A 19935-nucleotide genomic window follows, 5' to 3' on the forward strand; every position below is an offset into this window, starting at 1 on the left:
TATAAAGGAAAAAAAAACATTTATTTATATTATTTTTTTCCAAAAAAACATTACAGAAAAATTTTGCTTTCTTAAAAATGTTAGGCGAACTTATAATTATGGTTTTTTTTTTTTTTTTTCTAAAATAAAATGTATTTATATATAATTTTTGAAAAAAAGAGAGTATAAAAGCCTAAATCTATCTCTAGGTCCGTCCATATAGGCTTATTTAATGTAACTTATTTAGACTTTTTATCTTATTTAATAAAAATAAAAATCATTCAGATAAACTATTATATTTTGTTGTTAACTTTTTTTTTTTGGCTATTAAAGGGTATACCTTTTCACTTTCTTCAATATCTTTCATGCTAATCAAATATTTGCTGAAAATTTAATTTTTTCAATATACATATATATATATATATATATTTACCACGTCTTACTTCCTGTTTTCGTCTGTTACCAAACCCTGTTAAGGTATAAATCGGTCAAACTGCATTCGGAATACCGTACTTTGTCACAAAATCCAACTGAGGTTCGAAGCGGATGTATAAATACTAGTATATAGAGAGGGAGAGGGAGAGAGACATTCCGTATATAACCGGGATTGCAACTTGTTAAACCCCTACAGATTCGACCAAATACCCCAAACTCTCTCCCTCATCAAAGAATGGCGACAACAGAACCAGCGGAGTCGATGAAACCCTACAAGCTCAAACAAACCCTAACCGGCCACAAACGCGCAATCTCAAGTGTCAAATTCTCCGAAGACGGCAAACTTCTCGCAAGCTCCTCCGCCGACAAGACCGCCCGCATTTGGGCCGCCCGCGATGGACTACCACTCCAAGAACTCCAAGGCCACGACCAGGGGATCTCCGATATCGCATTCTCCTCCGACACTCGCTACCTCGCCACCGCTTCCGACGACAAGACCGTCCGCCTCTGGGACGTCGCCACCGGTTCTCTCGTCAAAACCCTAACGGGACACACCAATTATGTCTTCTGCGTCAATTACAACCCTCAGTCCAACATGATCGTGTCCGGCTCGTTCGATGAGACGGTTAGGATTTGGGATGTGAAGACCGGCAAGTGCTTGAAGGTGCTTCCCGCGCATTCGGACCCTGTGACGGCAGTCAATTTCAATCGGGAAGGGACTTTGATCGTGTCGAGTAGTTACGACGGGTTGTGCCGGATTTGGGACGCGTCCACCGGGCATTGTATGAAGACGTTGATAGACGACGAGAATCCACCCGTGAGCTTTGTGAAATTCTCGCCCAACGGCAAGTTTATTCTCGTCGGGACTTTAGATAATACATTGGTGAGTTTTGTCATCCTTGTCCTTCAAATTTCGGTATACAAGCTTCAAACTTTAACCTTGTTAAGTCAATTTTATTATTATTATTATTATTATTATTATTATTATTATTGTTTGGTTTTTTAAGCGGTTCTTTTTTGGTAGATTTTGTAGAAAGGCCTTGTTTTGATGAGTAACATGTTGTTGCTATTCTAGAAATATGTATAACACCTAATTTGTTACTCTACATAGGTCGCATCACCTAACTATGGAAACTGATGATGCTGTCTTTTTTTCTTTTTCTTTTTTATGCCTCTCAGTGTAGGTATCTTTTGTCAATTTGGCTCCAGTTTCTTTTTGATTGAGTTCAAAATTTTACTTTCAACCTTGGTAGAATTCAAATATTTATACCCCTTATGTGATGTGGAGCCGAATTTGAGTTAATCTACCGTTTGAGTAAATCTCAGGAGACTAGAATCTACAGGTGTTTACTTGATATATTACTTCGTATATTGATATTTTTTGGTTTAGACTTTAGAGATAGAATGAACTTGCTAGAGGAAGAAGGTGGATAATCAATTTTGATAAACAGAGATGTCCTTGCAACCCAAAAAGATTAAACACAATTATTTTTTGTGATATATAGATGTTTTATATCTGAAGCTGACATGAGCACCCAATTGAACCTAGTGTTGTGTAAAACTAGCAGAGCCACCGTCTAGTGCAAAAAGGTGCAAAGAAGCATTTGATGAAAGATGCTCAATGTTCCTAGTACCGTTTTTCTAGGAGATGTCACATTACAAGGTGTGGAGAGTGTTGTATATTAACTTGTTAGGATACTTTTTGGCATTTGTATATACCCGCAGGGATGAAAAGCTAGAGCAAAGTAATGAAGGATGAATAGTACCCTGAGGAAAATAAGGATTTTTAATTTTTTTTTCCTTTCTTCCCCCTCCCTCTATTTTGGTGTTTGTGTATGGGGCAAGTGGAAAGAATGGAAAAGGTGTTTTGTAAAATTTCACCGTTAAACTTGGGCTCATTTGGATGTTGGATGGGATGCGCATATGGTGTACGAAATGCCCAAATAGTATAGGAAATCATATCCATTGGATACAATATATCCCTATTTGAAACATGATAGGATTAGAACCCTGGATATGATGTAAAATCCTAACTAAAAAGTTCAACAATAATATGCAAATTTGAAAAATTGGCCATCAACTCTATTCCTCCACCACCCCCCCCCCCCCCCCCCCCCTCTCTCTCTCTCCTGCGCGCGCGCACACGTATCTATCTTCTTCATTAAATAATAAGAAAAAGGTGTTAACTATTGCCCAGTTTTCACTTTTATTTCAAAATTTATACTCTAACTGAGAGCTAGTGAAATAAGAAACTCCTAGAGTAGTCAAGTTCAACGTTTAATCTCTAATATAAAAAATACATATTGGGGGTAATCAAATGTAAAACCCTAGATTGTTTGAATCTAAACATGGAAGTAGAATTGGACCCTGAAAAAAGCAAGAAAACGACAAGAGAGAGAAGGATAAGAAGGAGGTAAGCTGGAGAGGGAAAAAAAAAAAGCCCTTGCATATTTCTCCCAGAGAAACAAAAATGAATAATAGGAAAGGAGCTCAAAGAATAGGCAATCAACTTATTGGTGGCTGTAGCTTCTTCTCTCTATTTCTTTTCAGCAATGAATAGGAAAGGGATTCAATGCAACCTTCATATATTCGGTTGAAACACCCTTAAGTATCAATCAGAGTAAGATAAACTATTACTTGTACATTATTTTATCTTATGGGTGGCAGAATTAGGATCCAAGCGGACACCTGACTCCAATATTTAATTTGTAATCCAAATATAGAATATGGTATGGATTGGTTAATTGGTGCATTCTGCATCTTGTTTACTTGGGTTTGATGGGATTGTTGCAAGAAATGGGGTGGGAAATTGAGAGAATTTGGAGCCAAGTGTTAAACTTTTTAACTAGACTCTGATACCATTCTCTCTCTTGAGCAAGGCTAAGGAATTTTAGCGAGGTATGCAATAATCAAATTAAAAATAGGATCAACTGGTAATATTTTTTAAATCAATAATGAGCATATGTATTTTTTCCTCATCAGAATCAATTTGTGCCTAGATTTGGCCCATTTGGGGTTTGGATGCATCCTCGGTGATTAAAAAATAAATAAAGTGAGAAATCTAGTACTGTGATTCGAGGCTCTGATACGCCCAGAGTACATGCTATGCCCAATTAGACCTAGAGAAGTTTTTTTTGGGGGGGCAGAACACGTTAGATCCTTCTAATAGCTGGTATGCACCTTAAAATGAGTTGTAGGTGCCATGAGAATTAAGATTGTCTCAAGGCAACTGGCGGGCTTGGGTGTTATGCTGTTGTCCTTGTATGCTATTTAGCATTACACTTTAATGTGGTGAGACATATATATCTTTTTCTTAGATCTTAGATAGCCATCATTCCCTGTGTCTGTATAAATGCACATCTGTTGCATCTGTCATGCATACTACAAAGGAACAATGAATGTAACAAATCTGAATTTTATTTTAATCTTTTCTCTTTCTTCTACTTGCTGTCATCATAATCTTCCATCTTATCTTGATTTGTAATCTGTGTCTGCAGAGGCTTTGGAACATTTCCACTGGTAAATTTCTGAAGACTTACACTGGCCATGTTAATTCAAAGTACTGCATTTCATCGGCATTTTCCATAACGAATGGAAAGTATATTGTTAGTGGTTCTGAGGATAATTGTGTATACTTGTGGGGACTCCAGACCAGAAAAGTAGTTCAAAAATTGGAAGGTCACACTGATACTGTCATATCAGTTTCATGTCACCCCAGTGAGAACATGATTGCATCTGGTGCACTCGGAAATGACAAAACAGTGAAGATATGGGCTCCAGAGGACTGATTTATTTATCCTGTAAACATTCTGTAACATGGATGCAAGCAGCTGTGCTTGGCAACATTGTGGTGCTAGAGCCTCGAAGAATAGCAGGGGGGAGAGATTGACCTGTTTGTATTTTAAACATCACTGCTTCACGGATCCAAGCACCAGTGACCTAATTTTCCTTTCTTCTGGCTATATTTAGCAGCTCATTTTAAGTTAATGTATCCAGGAATATTGCATTTTTTAGATCAATGTAAACTATGTTTCAGTTTCTATTAGCGTAAATGGTGAACTGGGTTGTCCATTGTGTGCTTGTTTACTGCTCTTTGCTCTCTTTGTTTGCAGAAAAGCATTCTTAGGAGACAGCTTTCAGATTGGTAAAAGTTCCATTGTTGGGGTGTAAGATGACCATGTAAAATGCAGTCAGCAACTTTGAATGACATACCCAGTACTTCTGGTGTTGGCTTTGATCTTTTCAACAGGGATAACTGTGAGGTAATATCTCAAACACTTGGGGCCTGTTTGGCTGGGCTTTTTGTAGCCTCAAAACGGGCTTCTAAACTCAAAAAGTCTTTTGCTAATAGTAAAGAGCGTTTGGTAAAATTTATGAAAACGGACTTTTAAAAAGTGGTTTAGAAGTCCGATTGACCAAAGCCAATAAAACATGTTTCCTAATCGACTACTCGCAAGTTACACATTTTTTTAAGTAATAAATATAAAATTCCTATACTGTACATTGTTTAACCTATTTCCATTTATGAATTTAATTGCAAACTTTTATCTTTCTATTTGTGTATCATCTTCTTTCTTCGTTCTCTACCCAAAAAATAAAAAAATAATGCTGACCAAAATTTCACAAAACTTTATTGAAAAAAATATTGTTGAAAAATGATTCAACAAAGAAGAGCAAAAGGATTGAGAGTTGCATGAAAAAATACTATTAACTCCTATTTGACTTCAAAGTATGAAGAGTTTTAAGATTTATGAATTTTCATCCAAAATTCAATCTTATGTAGAATTCTAATCATTTTTCTTTCTCTCAATATATATATATATATATATATATATATATATATATATATATAATTTTTTTCTTTTTTCTTTTTTGAAGGCTACCATTTTTGTTGTTAAAGTGATTTATAGTTATAAATAAGAATAAAAATGAAATATTTTTGCTGCCATCTCTCTCTTTCGTTTTATTATTTCCTTTTCTTTTTCTATCTCTTTCAACTTTTATCATATAGTCAAGAAAAAAAAAATATATATATATATATATATATATAAAACATGTAGATTGGGTTAAACTTGTTTACCGGAACTTTTTTGTTTTAAATTCCTTTTATCGAAATGCATTCTTCAAAGTCGATTCAGTGGAAGGAATTTTAGAAACTGAAAGTTTCCCCAAACAGTGCCTTGAGATTTTGTCAAATACTTATCTTAAAAAAAAAGAAAAAACTCAATGAAACAGTGCCTTGAGATTTTGTCAAATACTTATCTTAAAAAAGAAGAAAAAAAAACTCAATGAACTATAAGAATCATTCATACATAGTAAAGTGCTGCGTGGCTATGGGAGTGGAAAATTCATCATTTCTCAGGTTATATACAGTTACCACATTAGCCAAGTGTCACGCCCCGCAACCAAGAGGCTACGCCACGCAGGCGCCACACAGACGCCCAACAGACGATGACATGGAGCCTGCATGGATCGGAGCTTTCTAGACTTCTCTACACGAGTATGGAATTTTCCAGAATTCTCTAGATTAGTGTGGAGTTGTTTAGCCTTTTCTAGACTTGTCTAGAATTGTATAGAATTCTCTAGAATTTTCTAGACTTATCTTGTGCATTGTAGATAGTTCTAGAATTGTATAGATATATCTTTGGAGGATTCTAGACACTTATTCTAGGCCACACATTTATACACATCTAGAATGTTCTTGTAAGGCCAAAGGTCTATAAATAGGAGGTGGGAGTTCATTTGCTCCTCACCAAGCAACCAAGTTGTAATCTCTCCTCTCAAGCAATACAAGTTCTATACATTCCCAAACTCTCTTGCTCACTTGCCTAACCTCTTCCTACACACCCAAGTAAGCAAAACACTTGTCTAGCCTTAGTCTTCACTAAGCTAGCTTACTCGGGTAGGCTGACTTAGCATTTCAAGGGGGCTTGAAAGTGTCTAAGGCCGTACGGGAGCTTGGAAAAGTTCAAATCCGTGACAGTTGGTATCAAAGCTAAGGTCGTGAGGCGTCACACCTTGTGTGGAGGAAGTTATGGTGGAGCTATCAGACGTGACTGGCACCCAAGAGGAGGAGCAACGTGGAAGGGAAACAAATCTCCCTCCAGTCGGAGTAAGGACGAGGGCTAGGTCGAAGGACATCATGGCAAGCTTAGAGGCACGTATGGCAAACATGGAGGGGTCTATAGCCAACGTGTTGGAGCAGTTTGAGGATGCTCACCAGCGCATGGATGGGCTGGAGTAGGAGGACACTGAGGTCCAGAATGCTGTCAAAGGGTCACTCAATGCCCTAAGTGGTGACTTTCGGCAGGAACACCAAGCACTTCGAGAACTTATGTTGGGCGAGTTTGCCACCCTACGTGGCTATGTTGATCAGGAGCTTGGCACCTTCCGCGAGCAAATGGAGGAAATGCGAGTGGACTAGGCATTGTGCAAACTGGCGGTGGCGTCCGGCACGGCTACTACGGGGGTAGTAGCACCCCTGGTCGATATTCCTAAGCCTAAGTGTTGTTGTGGGAACTAGGTAGCGAAGGAGTTGGAGAACTTCCTATTCAGTATGGAATAATACTTTGAGGCTACGGACATGACGGATGAGACCATCAAGATACGCATGGTGACTCACTACCTCACAGACCATGCCATGCTATGGTGGAGGAAGAAGTATGGCAATATGGGCAAAGGTACGGTCTCTATTGATACTTTGGCTGATTTCACAAGGGAAATTAAGAAGCAAATCTATCACGAGAATGCCGAGGATGAAGCCAGAGGCAGACTCCGAAGGCTAAAACAGGTTGGGTCGATTCGGGACTATGTGAAGGAATTCACTAACCTAACTCTTGAGATCCCGGATCTATCCGACAAGGACTCTCTTTTCTTCTTCATGGATGGCTTGCAGTTGTGGGCTAAGACGGAGTTGAGACGGCGCAGTGCAAGACCTTGTCACGGCTATTGCAGAAGCGGAGTCCTTTATTGATTTCAGCTCCAAGAAGGAACCCTCGTCCAAGCCAAAGGATAAAGACAAGGACAAGGACAAGGGCCGGTATGCTAGCAAAGGTGGGGGAGACAAGGGCGCTGTAACACACAAGGATTGGTCCCGTAAGCAAGTGGTGGCCATGGTGGCAAAGAGGGAAGGAAGAACAAAGAAAGAGCACCCAAGCCTAAGGGTTCTTGCTTTATATGTGACGGACCACATTAGGTGAGAGATTGCCCTAAGAGGAAGACCTTCAATGCTATGACAAGCCACTACGAGAAGCAACAACAACAACAGGAGGCGCAGATAGGTTCACTGCAAATCCTTAATGCCATCAAGGCTAAAACTGAAGTCCCTAAGGCGGCGGCTAAGGGGCTAATGTTCGTGGAGGCGAGCATCAATGGGACACCCATGCCTGCTTTGGTGGACACGGGTGCATCCCACAACTTTGTAAGCTTTGACGAGGCCAAGAGGTTGGGCCTCAAGTATAGCAAAGAAGGGGGCTCTATGAAGGCAGTTAACTCGGCGGCAAAGGCTATACATGGCATGGCACATGGGGTCCAAGCATGCATTGGCGAGTGGGGTGGCCACATAGATCTATCGGTGGTACCCATGGACGACTTCAAACTAGTCCTTGGGTTAAAGTTCTTAGACAAGGTTAGAGCTTTCCCTATTCTTTTTGCTAACACTATGTGTATTATGGAAGGCAACACAACATGCATGGTGCCAGTAGAGCGAGGCACCAAGTTGGAAGCCCAAGCCTTGTCAGCTATGCAGTTCAAGAAGGGCTTCAGGAAGGGGGAGACTAGCTATCTTGCTATGTTGATGGAGACACCCGATAATGAGCTAGTCCCTTCCCCACAAGAAGAGGTGCCTAAGGAGATATGAGCCGTGCTAGACGAGTACACGGACGTGATGCCTAAGGAGCTGCCCAAGAAGCTTCCATCTAGGAGGGAGGTGTATCATAAGATTGAGCTGGAATTGGGTTCTAAACCCCCTGCTTTGGTGCCCTACCGGATGGTACCCCCAGAGTTGAAGGAGTTGCGGAGGCAACTCAAGGAGTTGTTAGATGCGGGCTATATTCGACCCTCGAAGGCCCCATATGGCGTACCGGTGCTGTTCCAGAGGAAGAAGGACGGGTCCTTGCGTATGTGCATTGACTACCGGGCGCTAAATAAGGTAACTATAAAAAACAAGTACCCCATTCCTCTCATTGCCGATCTTTTTGATCAGCTTGGTGGAACACGCTACTTCACTAAGCTAGACTTGCGCTCGGGGTACTACCAGGTGCGGATAGCGGACGGGGATGAGCCTACGACTACATGTGTGACGAACACCACTCTAGAGGATCACGTGCAGCACTTAAGGGTGGTCTTCCAAGTCCTAAGGGAGAATGACCTATATGTGAAGACTGAGAAATGCTCATTTGCCCAAGAGGAGGTGTTGTTCCAAGGGCATAAGATACGGGATGGTCAGCTGATGATGGATGAAGCAAAGGTGAAGGCTAATCAAGAGTGGGAGCCGCCCACTAAGGTGACAGAGTTACGTTCATTTCTTAGGCTTGTCAACTATTACCATCGCTTTATCAAGGGTTACTCGGCGAGAGCAGCCCCATTGACAGACTTTCTCAAGAAGGCGCGTGTTTGGAGTTGGACGGAGTCATGCCTGGGGGCATTTGATGACTTGAAGAGGGCAGTTATAGAGGAGCAGGTACTTAGCTTGCCCGACCACTCCAAACCATATGAGGTGCACACGGATGCATCGGACTTTGCTATTGGGGGCGTGTTGATACAAGAGGAACACCCCATAGCTTATGAGAGCCGCAAGCTTAATGACACCGAGCGGCGCTATACGGTGCAGGAGAAAGAGATAACGGTGGTCATCCATTGTCTACGTACTTGGAGGCACTACTTACTCGGGGCACAATTTGTGATCAAGACGGATAATGTTGCCACCAGTTACTTCCAAACACAGAAGAAGCTCAGCCCCAAGCAAGCTTGATGGCAGGACTTCCTAGCGGAGTTCACCTATCATTTTGAATACAAGCCGGGCAAGGCCAATGTTGTGGCGGATGCGCTTAGTCGCAAGGCCGAGCTCGCAACTATTAGTCGGCCCCAACACCCTCTTATGGAGCGGATCAAAGAGGGGTTACAGCATGACCCTTTAGCCAAAAGCCTTATTCAGCTGGCTAAGGAAGGGAAGACTCGGCGCTTTTGGCTAAGGGATGATTTATTTCTCACTACAGGGGACCGACTCTTTGTGCCCAGGTGGGGCAACTTGCGAAAGGAGTTGATACGGGAGTGCCACGACACCAAATGGGCTGGTCACTCAGGTATGCGGCGCACACTAGCACTCCTAGAAGATTATTACTATTGGCCTCGGATGTGTGATGATGTGGAGACATATGTGAGGACTTGTCTTGTGTGCCAACAAGACAAGATTGAGCAACAGCATTCTGCAGGCCCATAGGAGAGCGTCTCTATGGATTTCATCACTTGCTTGCCCAAGTCAGAAGGTTGCGGGAGCATTATAGTGGTGGTAGATCGGTTTAGCAAGTATGCCACCTTCATACCCGCACCAGCAGATTGCACGGCAGAGAGGGCAGCAGAATTATTTGTTGACCATGTGGTCAAGCTTTAGGGAGTTCCGCAAAACATTGTCAGTGACAGAGACCCGCGCTTCATGGGTAGATTTTGAACGGGGCTCTTCAAGAAGATGGGGACAGATCTCAACTTCTCTACGAGTTTCCACCCCCAATTAGATGGGCAGACGAAGCGCATCAACGCTCTCCTGGAGCTTTATTTGAGGCACTATGTGAGTGCCAACCAGCGAGATTGGGCCAAACTTCTTGGGGTGGCACAGTTTTCTTACAACTTACAGCAGAGTGAGGCTACCAATCATAGTCCATTTGAGGTTGTTACCGGACGGCAACCTATGACACCCAACACCATTGCTTCGACTTGCGATGGTAAAAGTCCGGCGGCCTACAAATTTGCCAAGAGGTGGAACAAACAGTCTGACTTGGCTAGGGCGTACCTTAATAAGGCGGCAAAGAAGATGAAAAAGTGGGTCGACACCAAGCGAAGGCGGGTGGAGTACATAGTGGGAGATCAGGTGATGGTTAAGCTACTACCCCAACAGTTTAAGTCCTTCCGGAGCGTGCATAAGGGGCTAGTAAGGAGGTACGAGGGCCCGTTCCCCATTGTCAAGCAGGTGGGCAAGGTCTCCTACATGGTGGAGCTTCCACCCAAGTTGAAGATACATCCAGTCTTTCATGTCAGTATGCTCAAGCCTTATCATGAAGACACGGAAGACCTTACTCGGGGCATATCGCATAGGGCACCCACGGCCGTTATCACATCCTTTGACAAGGAAGTTGATTGCATCCTTCCGGATCGTGTGATGAGCAGGAGAGGTGTGCCCAAGTATACAGAGTATTTAGTGAAATGAAAGAACCTGCCAGATAGCGAGGCGAGCTGGGAACATGAGGATACACTTTGACAGTTCGCGGAGCATATCCAGCGGTTCAAGCAAGAAGACACGACGAGGGCGTCGCGAGCTTAGGTGGGGGAGAATGTCACGCCCCGCAACCAAGAGGCTACGCCACGCAGGCGCCATACAGACGCCCAGCAGACGATGACATGGAGCTTGCATGGACCGGAGCTTTCTAGACTTCTCTACACAAGTATGGAACTTTCCAGAATTCTCTAGATTAGTGTGGAGTTGTCTGGCCTTTTCTAGACTTGTCTAGAGTTATATAGAATTCTCTAGAATTCTCTAGGCTTGTCTTGTACATTGTAGATAGTTCTAGAATTGTGTAGATATATCTTTGGAGGATTTTAGACACTTATTCTAGGTCATACATTTATACACATCTAGAATATTCTTGTAAGGCCAAAGGTCTATAAATAGGAGGTGGGAGTTCATTTGCTCCTCACCAAGCAACCAAGTTGTAATCTCTCCTCTCAAGCAATACAAGTTCTATACATTCTCAAACTCTCTTGCTCACTTGCCTAACCTCTTCCTACAAACCCAAGTAAGCAAAACACTTGTTTAGCCTTAGTCTTTACTAAGGTAGCACACTCGAGTAGGCTGACTTAGCGCTTCAAGGGGGTTTGAAAGTGTCTAAGGCCGCATGAGAGATTGAAAAGGTTCAAATCCGTGACACAAGGCTAAGTTTCTGACTCGCCAATTAACATTCCAGAAAAAACCCTTATTTATCACATTAATTCCGTGAGGGTGCTGGTGATATAAACCAACTGTGGGAGAATTTCATATAACTTCATTTTGGGGTTGTCATTTGGTACAGTGGTAAAATGTTGTGAACGTGGGTTGAAATCTTTAGAGTAACCGATTTATATAAATAATGCCAAATGTTAGGTTTTTATCTAAGCCTATCCCTCCTAGTACCCTCAATTAACTGTACCATACTAACAAATGGCGATTTTTTCTGATTTAATACTTAGATTGCCGAGTGTGTTAGGTTTGCTTTTTGACCTGAGTAATGTTGAATCATACTGGCCCATTTCCACGTTAACTTGTTAGGTTGATGTTGTGGTTGGGGGCTGACGCACACCTACCTTTGAACAAGAGGGTCTGTTTGATTCACTTCCTAAACATATATTTGATTTTTCTAATACTTTGAAAACAGTAAAAAGTTTTTGTGTTTTCTTTTAACTCAGCTTTCAAGAAACAGTTGCAATAGTTACACACATTTTCTTCCTATTCCTTTATATTTTATGGTTCTTATTATAAGAAAGGGATGGCAAAGAGGAAATCATTTATTGAAAGGGATACACAAGAGAGCGCAGACACGCACATATGTTATTGTTAACAAGTTATTGAATTATTTTTAGTTTCTTATTCAGTACTAATGAGCACGCAATGCCTTTATTTTTTGGCCATGCATGTATAAATGCGACTCATTAGTGGTTGGCAATTAAGAAGTGTCATTTTTATTTCCCTGAAAAAGTATTTTCAGATGGCTTTTCTGAGTTGGTCCATCTTTTTGTACAATACTTTTAAATTAGACACTAGCTAGATGTCTTTCTCTAAAAAAAAAGGATGAGTAATGTTGTACTATATTGCTTTTAAATTTGAACGAAGCATATCAAGGGCAGTGTCATTGTTGCTAGAGGTCATCTGTGGCATTTGTACTCTACCTCTATTAAATAAGCAATGGCTTTAATATACTATAGTCTATTATTTGAGGCTCTATGTGAACATACAAATTAACAAACACAAATGTTGTACAACATATGTAGACATAAATTGTAAAATTATCTTGCAAATGTTGTGACCAATGAATGCTTACCAATGGCCTGTAGCGTCTTCTGGTATATTCAATAATATTTGCTGCTTCTAAGATATAAAAAAAACTTAACAATCTACTAAGTTGTACTTGTATATATTAAGATCTACAGCATTTAACTCTGTTTTATAACAAGAGTGAGAAGGTGAACTTTAGTTTTTCCCAATTTTTAGTATGGTTACAAGTAAAAGAATGATTATAAGTAACTATATAACTTGAATGTAAAAAAAAAAAATTATGACAAAGGTGTTAAAAGTAATGGCGTTCGGAAATTGCTGAAACCCAAAGACAAGCAACTAAATATCCACTTGTCGCAATGTGAGTGACTAAACACATGATCCAAACCGCTTAAAACCACTTGCATATGAAAAAAGAATATCATTCTTAAAATTGGTCAATTACACAGAATTTTGGCTTGTTTGTTTTTAGCGTTAACAATGCCCCCAACAGATAAAGGAAGTGGATGATTTTGATGAACAACAACTATGGTTAACAGACCAGAATTGAAATTTGGAGCAACATATTAGCAGTTAAGAGTGGTAGAGGGGGTAAACTTGAGGATGAAATTCATAAAGAGACAACTTGGTTGTCGCGTTTGGTCCTTATTCTCAACTAGCTGATCATCATCATTCTTGTTTTAATTCCATAAGAATGGGATCGGCCTAGAATTCTCTTTTTCGATTCTAAGCTAGTTATTTGATTGTTCTTCCTTTTTTCTTTTTCTTTTTCTTTTTTGCTTTAAAAACCCTTGTTATTATTATCTTATTTTACGTAGCTGATTCTTTTCCATTTGAGTAGTGATATAGGGAATTGTTTGGTTGGTTATTGAATCATGTTGAGTAGTGTATGAATTACTCTATAATGAAGTTGTTCCTGAATTGAGTTGACTGTCATGAAATTGATGAAATTGGGATTGATCAAATTCTAAAGGGCATTGCCCGGTATAGGATACTGGAAGTGGATTGGCTAACTTTTTATCCTCGCAAACTAGGGTGAGGGCACACCTGTTCGGAGAGTTGGATACTCTACCACATAGATCACTGGGAACTTCTATATGTTAATAATGATGAAGCTAAATATGGCTACTGCAAGTGATGTGAAGTTGTAAAAGCTTAAAAGAAAAGTCGGCTACAATAATAGATTTTTGCAGAGAATTGCTTGCATTTTACATTATATGTATGTATGATTGCTGCAATTATAAATTAATTTAATTTGAGCTGATTCATGGGAGAATTGTCATGAGAATGGAATGATTTGGTTTGGCTCACCTGAATTTGTTAGGTATGAGTGTATTATTTGGCTTAGCAGTTTTCAAAGTCTTTATTTTATTTTATTTTATTATTATTATTATTTTTATTATTAAATGCAAGGTAGGCCCAATGAGTATAGACGGTAAAGATCTTAGATGTTGAGTGAGAGAGATATGTCATTTTCTCTTGTTACTATACTACTTATCAACCGGCACATCCTACTTAATTTTATGGCCATTGAAAACTGTAACCATAGTTATGAGTGAGTGTGTTTGGATTCAGAGAATTAGAAGGAAAGGAAAAGAAAATGGAAGAATAGATTCATCACGTTACGTTAAACAATGGGAAAAGTGGGGAATGGAAAATGTCAATAGATATTCAAAGCTACGATGGATACAAAGTGTTAAAATGCAGATCAAAATTTCAAAAAAAAAATTATGCTTAAACGAAAATCGATAAAGGAACACCATGCGCCCATAATGTAGGGGAAGATAGCTAGGCTGGCAAATGATTGAATTGGTGGAATATAGTAACCATAAATGAGAAGAAGCCATAAAAAACAGCTAGTTGGTACTGTATGTCAAATCTCTCTCTCTTTCCCTCCGTCTCTGTTCTTAACCACCCTCTCAAATTAATAGTTAACAAACTAATGGGACCACATTTAAGAAAGCAATAGTTCTTACATTTTTAATTTGTTTCTATTCGTTTATATTTTAAGGTTATTATTTTATGAAAGGGATGGCAGCAAATACACAGAAACTATATTACCCCAAAAAAAAAAAAAAATTTGAAATCATGTTATTGAAAGAGATATGTCACACGCCTTACTTGGCGGTGACGATTTTCAAAACATGTGAGACATCTTCATATATAAGTGTTTTCAATTTTTTTTCTTAGGTAACGTGGGACGTCACAATTACCATATTCAAGACAGATTCAGAAAATTATGTGACTGGGGGCGACTTTTAAAAGCAACAAGAAAAAAAAAAAAAATCAAACCATTATAATAAGCTTCTGTGTAACCTGTTTGATGGTTAGATGGATGCTTTCAGTAGCTTGAGCCATTGGCCCTTTCTCTTTTAATAAGCCCCCTGTGAATTTGCGGGGGTAATAGTGCTAATTTTCAAAATTTTCTGTGGGGGCAATGGTTAATTTTTATAGGTATATATTTCAAAATAATTTTTTTACAGGGGGTATAATTTAAAAAAAAAAAAATCCCATGCCTCCTTCCCTAGCATTTCATATTTATTGCTAACAAGTCATTGGGTTATCCTTGCATTCTTATTTAGTAATGATGAGCACGCAATGCCTCTATGTTTTTTGGCCATGCATGTGCACGTAAATGCGACTCAGTACTGAGTAGCAATTAGGAAGCGTCATAATTTTAAAGGGTGACGACTAATTAATGTTGTATTGTACATTGTTTTTTTTAAAAAAGGGCAGTGCCATATTATGTGGGCATTTATACTCTACCTATGTTAAATGAGTAAGGCCTCTATAGACTATAGTCTATATTTTGAGACACTTATTTCAACAAATTAACAAAGACATAAATGTTGGAGATTGCCTGCTTTATAAACTATTCTTGTTTATGATTTTCAAAATGTATTTACACAATTATGAGATATTCACACGTATAAATAATGTTAATAAACATCACATAATAGCATATGACCAAGGCAGAGAACGCATTACACAAGGTGGACTCAGCCCACTCAAAATTTTTTATTATTATTATTATAGGCAATTTTAGCAAAGTTCAAAAAAAAAAAAAAAAAAAAAAAAAAAAAAAAAAAAAAAAAAAAGAGGAATGTATTACTAGTATGAGCCCACTCAATGAAATATTAACCCATCCCATTTACAACACACATATATATTATTGCCAAGTCATTGGGTTATCTTTACTTTCTTATTCAATACTGATGAGCACGCAATGCCTCTATTTTTTTTGCCATGCATGTCTAAGTAATCAGGAAGTGTCAGTTTTATTTTGGTTTTCCCTCTCAAGAAGTTTCTTCTTAAGGTCACTGCTTAATTAAACACTGAATTAGAAAGATGACTAATTAGTGTTGTATTGTACTCCATTTTTGCAAGAGCTCTTATGTGGGCATCTATACTCTACCTATATTAAATGAATAAGGCCTCTATAGACTATAGTCTATAATTTGAGGCACCTATTTCAACAAATTAACAAAGACATAAATGTTGGAGACGATATGTAGACATATATTGTAAAAATATCTAGCAATTGCACATACCAATTAATGATTATCATTGCTTCCCAATGCCACTATTTGTCTTTTGCTCTATATAATTAATGCCACTTGCAAACAAAATAATTGCTTCTTCTAACATACTATAAAAAACACATAACATTCTACTTGGATGTACAAGTAATATATATAATGTGTATATATACCAGCATTTAGCTCCATCATCAATACCTGTGGGCCAGTGGTGTTTTGGTTTGAGTTTCTCCGAGTGCATTTGGAAATTAGTGGCCAGAAATTAAAAGGAAAAAATAAATAAATTTACATGTTACGTGTTCTTATAACAATATCAAAATAAAATAAAATTAAAAATTTGAACGGTTCTACACTTCTACTGTTCAGCTTAGGGGTTGGGACGTCAAAAAGCTTCTTGGGACTTTAGTGAAAGTGCTATATTTGTCATTTTTTTGCCTTCTATTTTTTCATTTCTTTTTTCAGTTATTGGAACCTCATTCGTCAGCAAGAATTAAAATAAGGATTACCTCCAATCGTGTGGAATTATATATTTTTGTGTTGTGTGTATGTATATGTATATATTTGTACGTAGAACTACAAATTTTAAAATTTTTAGGATATCTTTTTTTTCGGTTAATATTTTTAGGATATCTTTGGTTGGTAATCAGATACAGAATTCTTTAACCCTTTTCAGACCTCATGTGTCACTGTGACACTCTCACATTTCCAAGGACACCATTTTGGGACCATGCACTAATGCATATAAAATATGTTATTTAATATCCAAATGATAATGTAAATTAAGGGAAAGAAAACCGACCACCATTCACGGAAGGTTTTATTGTTTTGCTTTGTTAATTCAATTCATTGGGAAATGTTGGAGCAATCGACTGAATAGATGGCTAGAAATGTTACTCTCCAACAGCTCCACATATCGAACTACATATGGTTGTATCAACATCACATTTATCATGATGAGATGGTGATAGTGTTGTTGGTATCTACGCCTGATTGGTTGCTATTACTTAAGATCGATGTATCATGTAGGGAATAGAATGTGTCAAAAAAATAAATAAATAAATAAAAAGGGAATAGAATAATGTGCCTCAAAAAAACTAAAGTCTTACAATTTGGTGTAAATGCTTTTGGAAATGAAAAACTAGGCCAAGTAAATAATGCAAAAGAAAAGTTATTTAGGACCATTTGGGGTTGCTAAAAGAATAATGAAATCGTTTTTAACAATATAGTTATTATAAAATTGTTGTTAGTAAAAAAAGTATGTTATGTGTTTGGTAATACATTTTATAAAATATTTTCTATACTTAATCCGGATTAAAATTTATTTGTTAATAATGTTGTTTAAAGCACTTTTATTGCTAATTTACTTTATTAGACATACATTAACAACAATGTTATATGATATTAATGTGATTGATTCATTCACATATTGTTGGTTAATATTACTGAAAAATATGATTTATCATTTAAAGTTTTCACTCTACGCATACTATAGTGTATGTCTGGCTTATTAGATACAATGATAACATTGTCAGTGATGCTTATAAAGAAAACTGAGGTATTAAATTGTCAAAAAAAAATAGTTAACTACCTCTACCTGGAACGCAACTACAAAAGCTACGTTATGCGCTTTTGTACAGAAGTAATCACAAACAGGCACTTACTCAAAAAAAATTTGCAAAATTAAGCAAACCTATTAATAATATACCCTATGCATGTGGATTAGGTGTGGTTGTTTCTTAGCATGCATATATATTGTATTAGCAAAAATTAATTATTTTGGTAAATGAAATTTGCATGATTGTGTGTGAGTTGTGCAATGCGGAAGTTGTTAGTGGATTAAGTTGTGAAGCAATACTCTAACAACTTAGAGGGGGTGAATAGGTCAACTTAGTAAAAAGAAGGCATTAAGAACTCAATTTTTGTGATTGATTAATTACCCATAATGATTACCAATTAAATAATAATTATAAAGTAAATCAAGTAAAGTAGAATTTGAAATATGACACCAGGTTTTTAGGGAAATAACCTAATTAGAGAAAATTTGAAGACTCTGGTGTCTTGAGCGAAACATCAACTAGTGTCAAAGCACAATATAATGGACTTTGGCTTGGGTTCAGACCTTTCACTGTATCAAGAATCAATTGCTGAACGTCTTCAGCTTTACAACTCTCATGTCCAATAACACTTGACTTTAATTAACCAAAAACAAAAACAAAAAAACACAACAACAACAACACTCGACTTCAAGCTTACACCTGGTTTTTAGGGAAATAACCTAATTGGAGAAAATTTGAAGACTCTGGTGTCTTGAGCGAAACATCAACTAGTGTCAAAGCACAATATAATGGACTTTGGCTTGGGTTCAGACCTTTCACTGTATCAAGAATCAATTGCTGAATGTCTTCAGCTTTACAACTCTCATGTCCAATAACACTTGACTTTAATTAACCAAAAAAAAAAAAAAAAACACAACAACAACAACACTCGACTTCAAGCTTACACCTTTGATCCGTGTAAGTAGAATGATAGCTAGTAGATCAACAAACACTCCATGAACGCCTTAATTCCTTCTTAGTGTTATCAAAACTTTCTCTTCCTTCATATATGAATTTTGTGAAGGTTTGTAAAAAATCTGCTATTCTGATCAATCTGTAATCTGAAGTGAACTCTAAAGATTACGTATTCATCAATAGAAAAATGTTTAAGCGTGTATTCAAAAAAATATACAATCAGATTTCTTTTTGAAAAATCTCTCAAAAAGCTTCAATATTCATGTAAAAGATGAAAACATTGTTTCTTTAACTGAAGCAATCAATCTCTCTAGGGTTTGAGATAGATGTGTTATATATATACACTAAAGAGTCCTTAAAATAGGTAAAAATACGTTTAAAATCGTGCAAGGACAACCCTAAGAGTTTGAGTGAAACAGGAAATTAAAGAGTTACCAAAATTTGATTTTTCGCACATTCACGAAAAACTCAAACGGTTGGGTTTTAAAGTTCAACCGGTTAGACTTTCTCCGAGAGCAGGTTTAATACAGAAAGTTCAACTGGTTGGACTTTGCTGAGTAATATTTCCTATTACTGCACTTTTACCAACTTTAAGCACAAGTACTTAATCTCTCAAAATTTGAAACTAGAGATAAATAAAAATATAATTCGATTATCAAGTTTTGACTTACAAATTTGCCAACATTAGTATTTCGCTTTGTGAATTACTATATATATATATTTGTAGGGAGTTGAATTATGTGTGAATTTTACGGAGCATAGAAAACATTTTAGTCATACGTGATCGATATTGTTAATATACTGACAAGCATTTGGTGAGCAATAGATGGGCACATGCAATTATTTCACACACCAATGCTACTAGAATTATTATTTTTTTCTCCTACTAAATAAAAAATTATCAAGATAGGGACATAAGTTGCTGATTGGCCCGTGCAAAATTATGAAAGGAATTTAAAATTTATAACTTATATGCCAAATGATTGAAATTAAGGATAGAAATCATGCAAGCCACGTAAATTGAAACGGGGAGGAGAGAGAGATACGGAACTCTCATGTAAAAGTAAATGAATAATGATATTTACAAGAACTGTCAACTCTTTATATTTAATTACGAGATTAAAAGAAATTTAATTATCAGATTAAAATAAATTTTTAATTTATTAAATGTTTAATGAATCATTTAATAAGTTTTTTAATCTCTTTTAATTAATTATGAAGAATTCGTGACTCT

The 19935-nt window shown here is 37.7% G+C and overlaps 1 protein-coding gene across 1 annotated transcript; it reads left to right on the forward strand.

Moving 5' to 3' along the window:
• Positions 1-488: 488 nt before the first annotated feature.
• LOC132284356 (COMPASS-like H3K4 histone methylase component WDR5A) lies at positions 489-4454 on the forward strand. The gene is made up of 2 exons (XM_059786454.1): positions 489-1297; positions 3912-4454. The coding sequence occupies exons 1-2, from the start codon at positions 650-652 to the stop codon at positions 4200-4202; spliced, it is 939 nt and encodes a 312-aa protein (XP_059642437.1). The 5' UTR covers positions 489-649; the 3' UTR covers positions 4203-4454.
• The last annotated feature ends 15481 nt before the right edge of the window (positions 4455-19935 follow it).

This window comes from Cornus florida, unplaced genomic scaffold, assembly GCF_030987335.1.
Source record: "Cornus florida cultivar Cherokee Brave unplaced genomic scaffold, ASM3098733v1 CherokeeBrave_3.0.0_Hap2_Chr11, whole genome shotgun sequence".
Taxonomy (NCBI): domain Eukaryota; kingdom Viridiplantae; phylum Streptophyta; class Magnoliopsida; order Cornales; family Cornaceae; genus Cornus; species Cornus florida.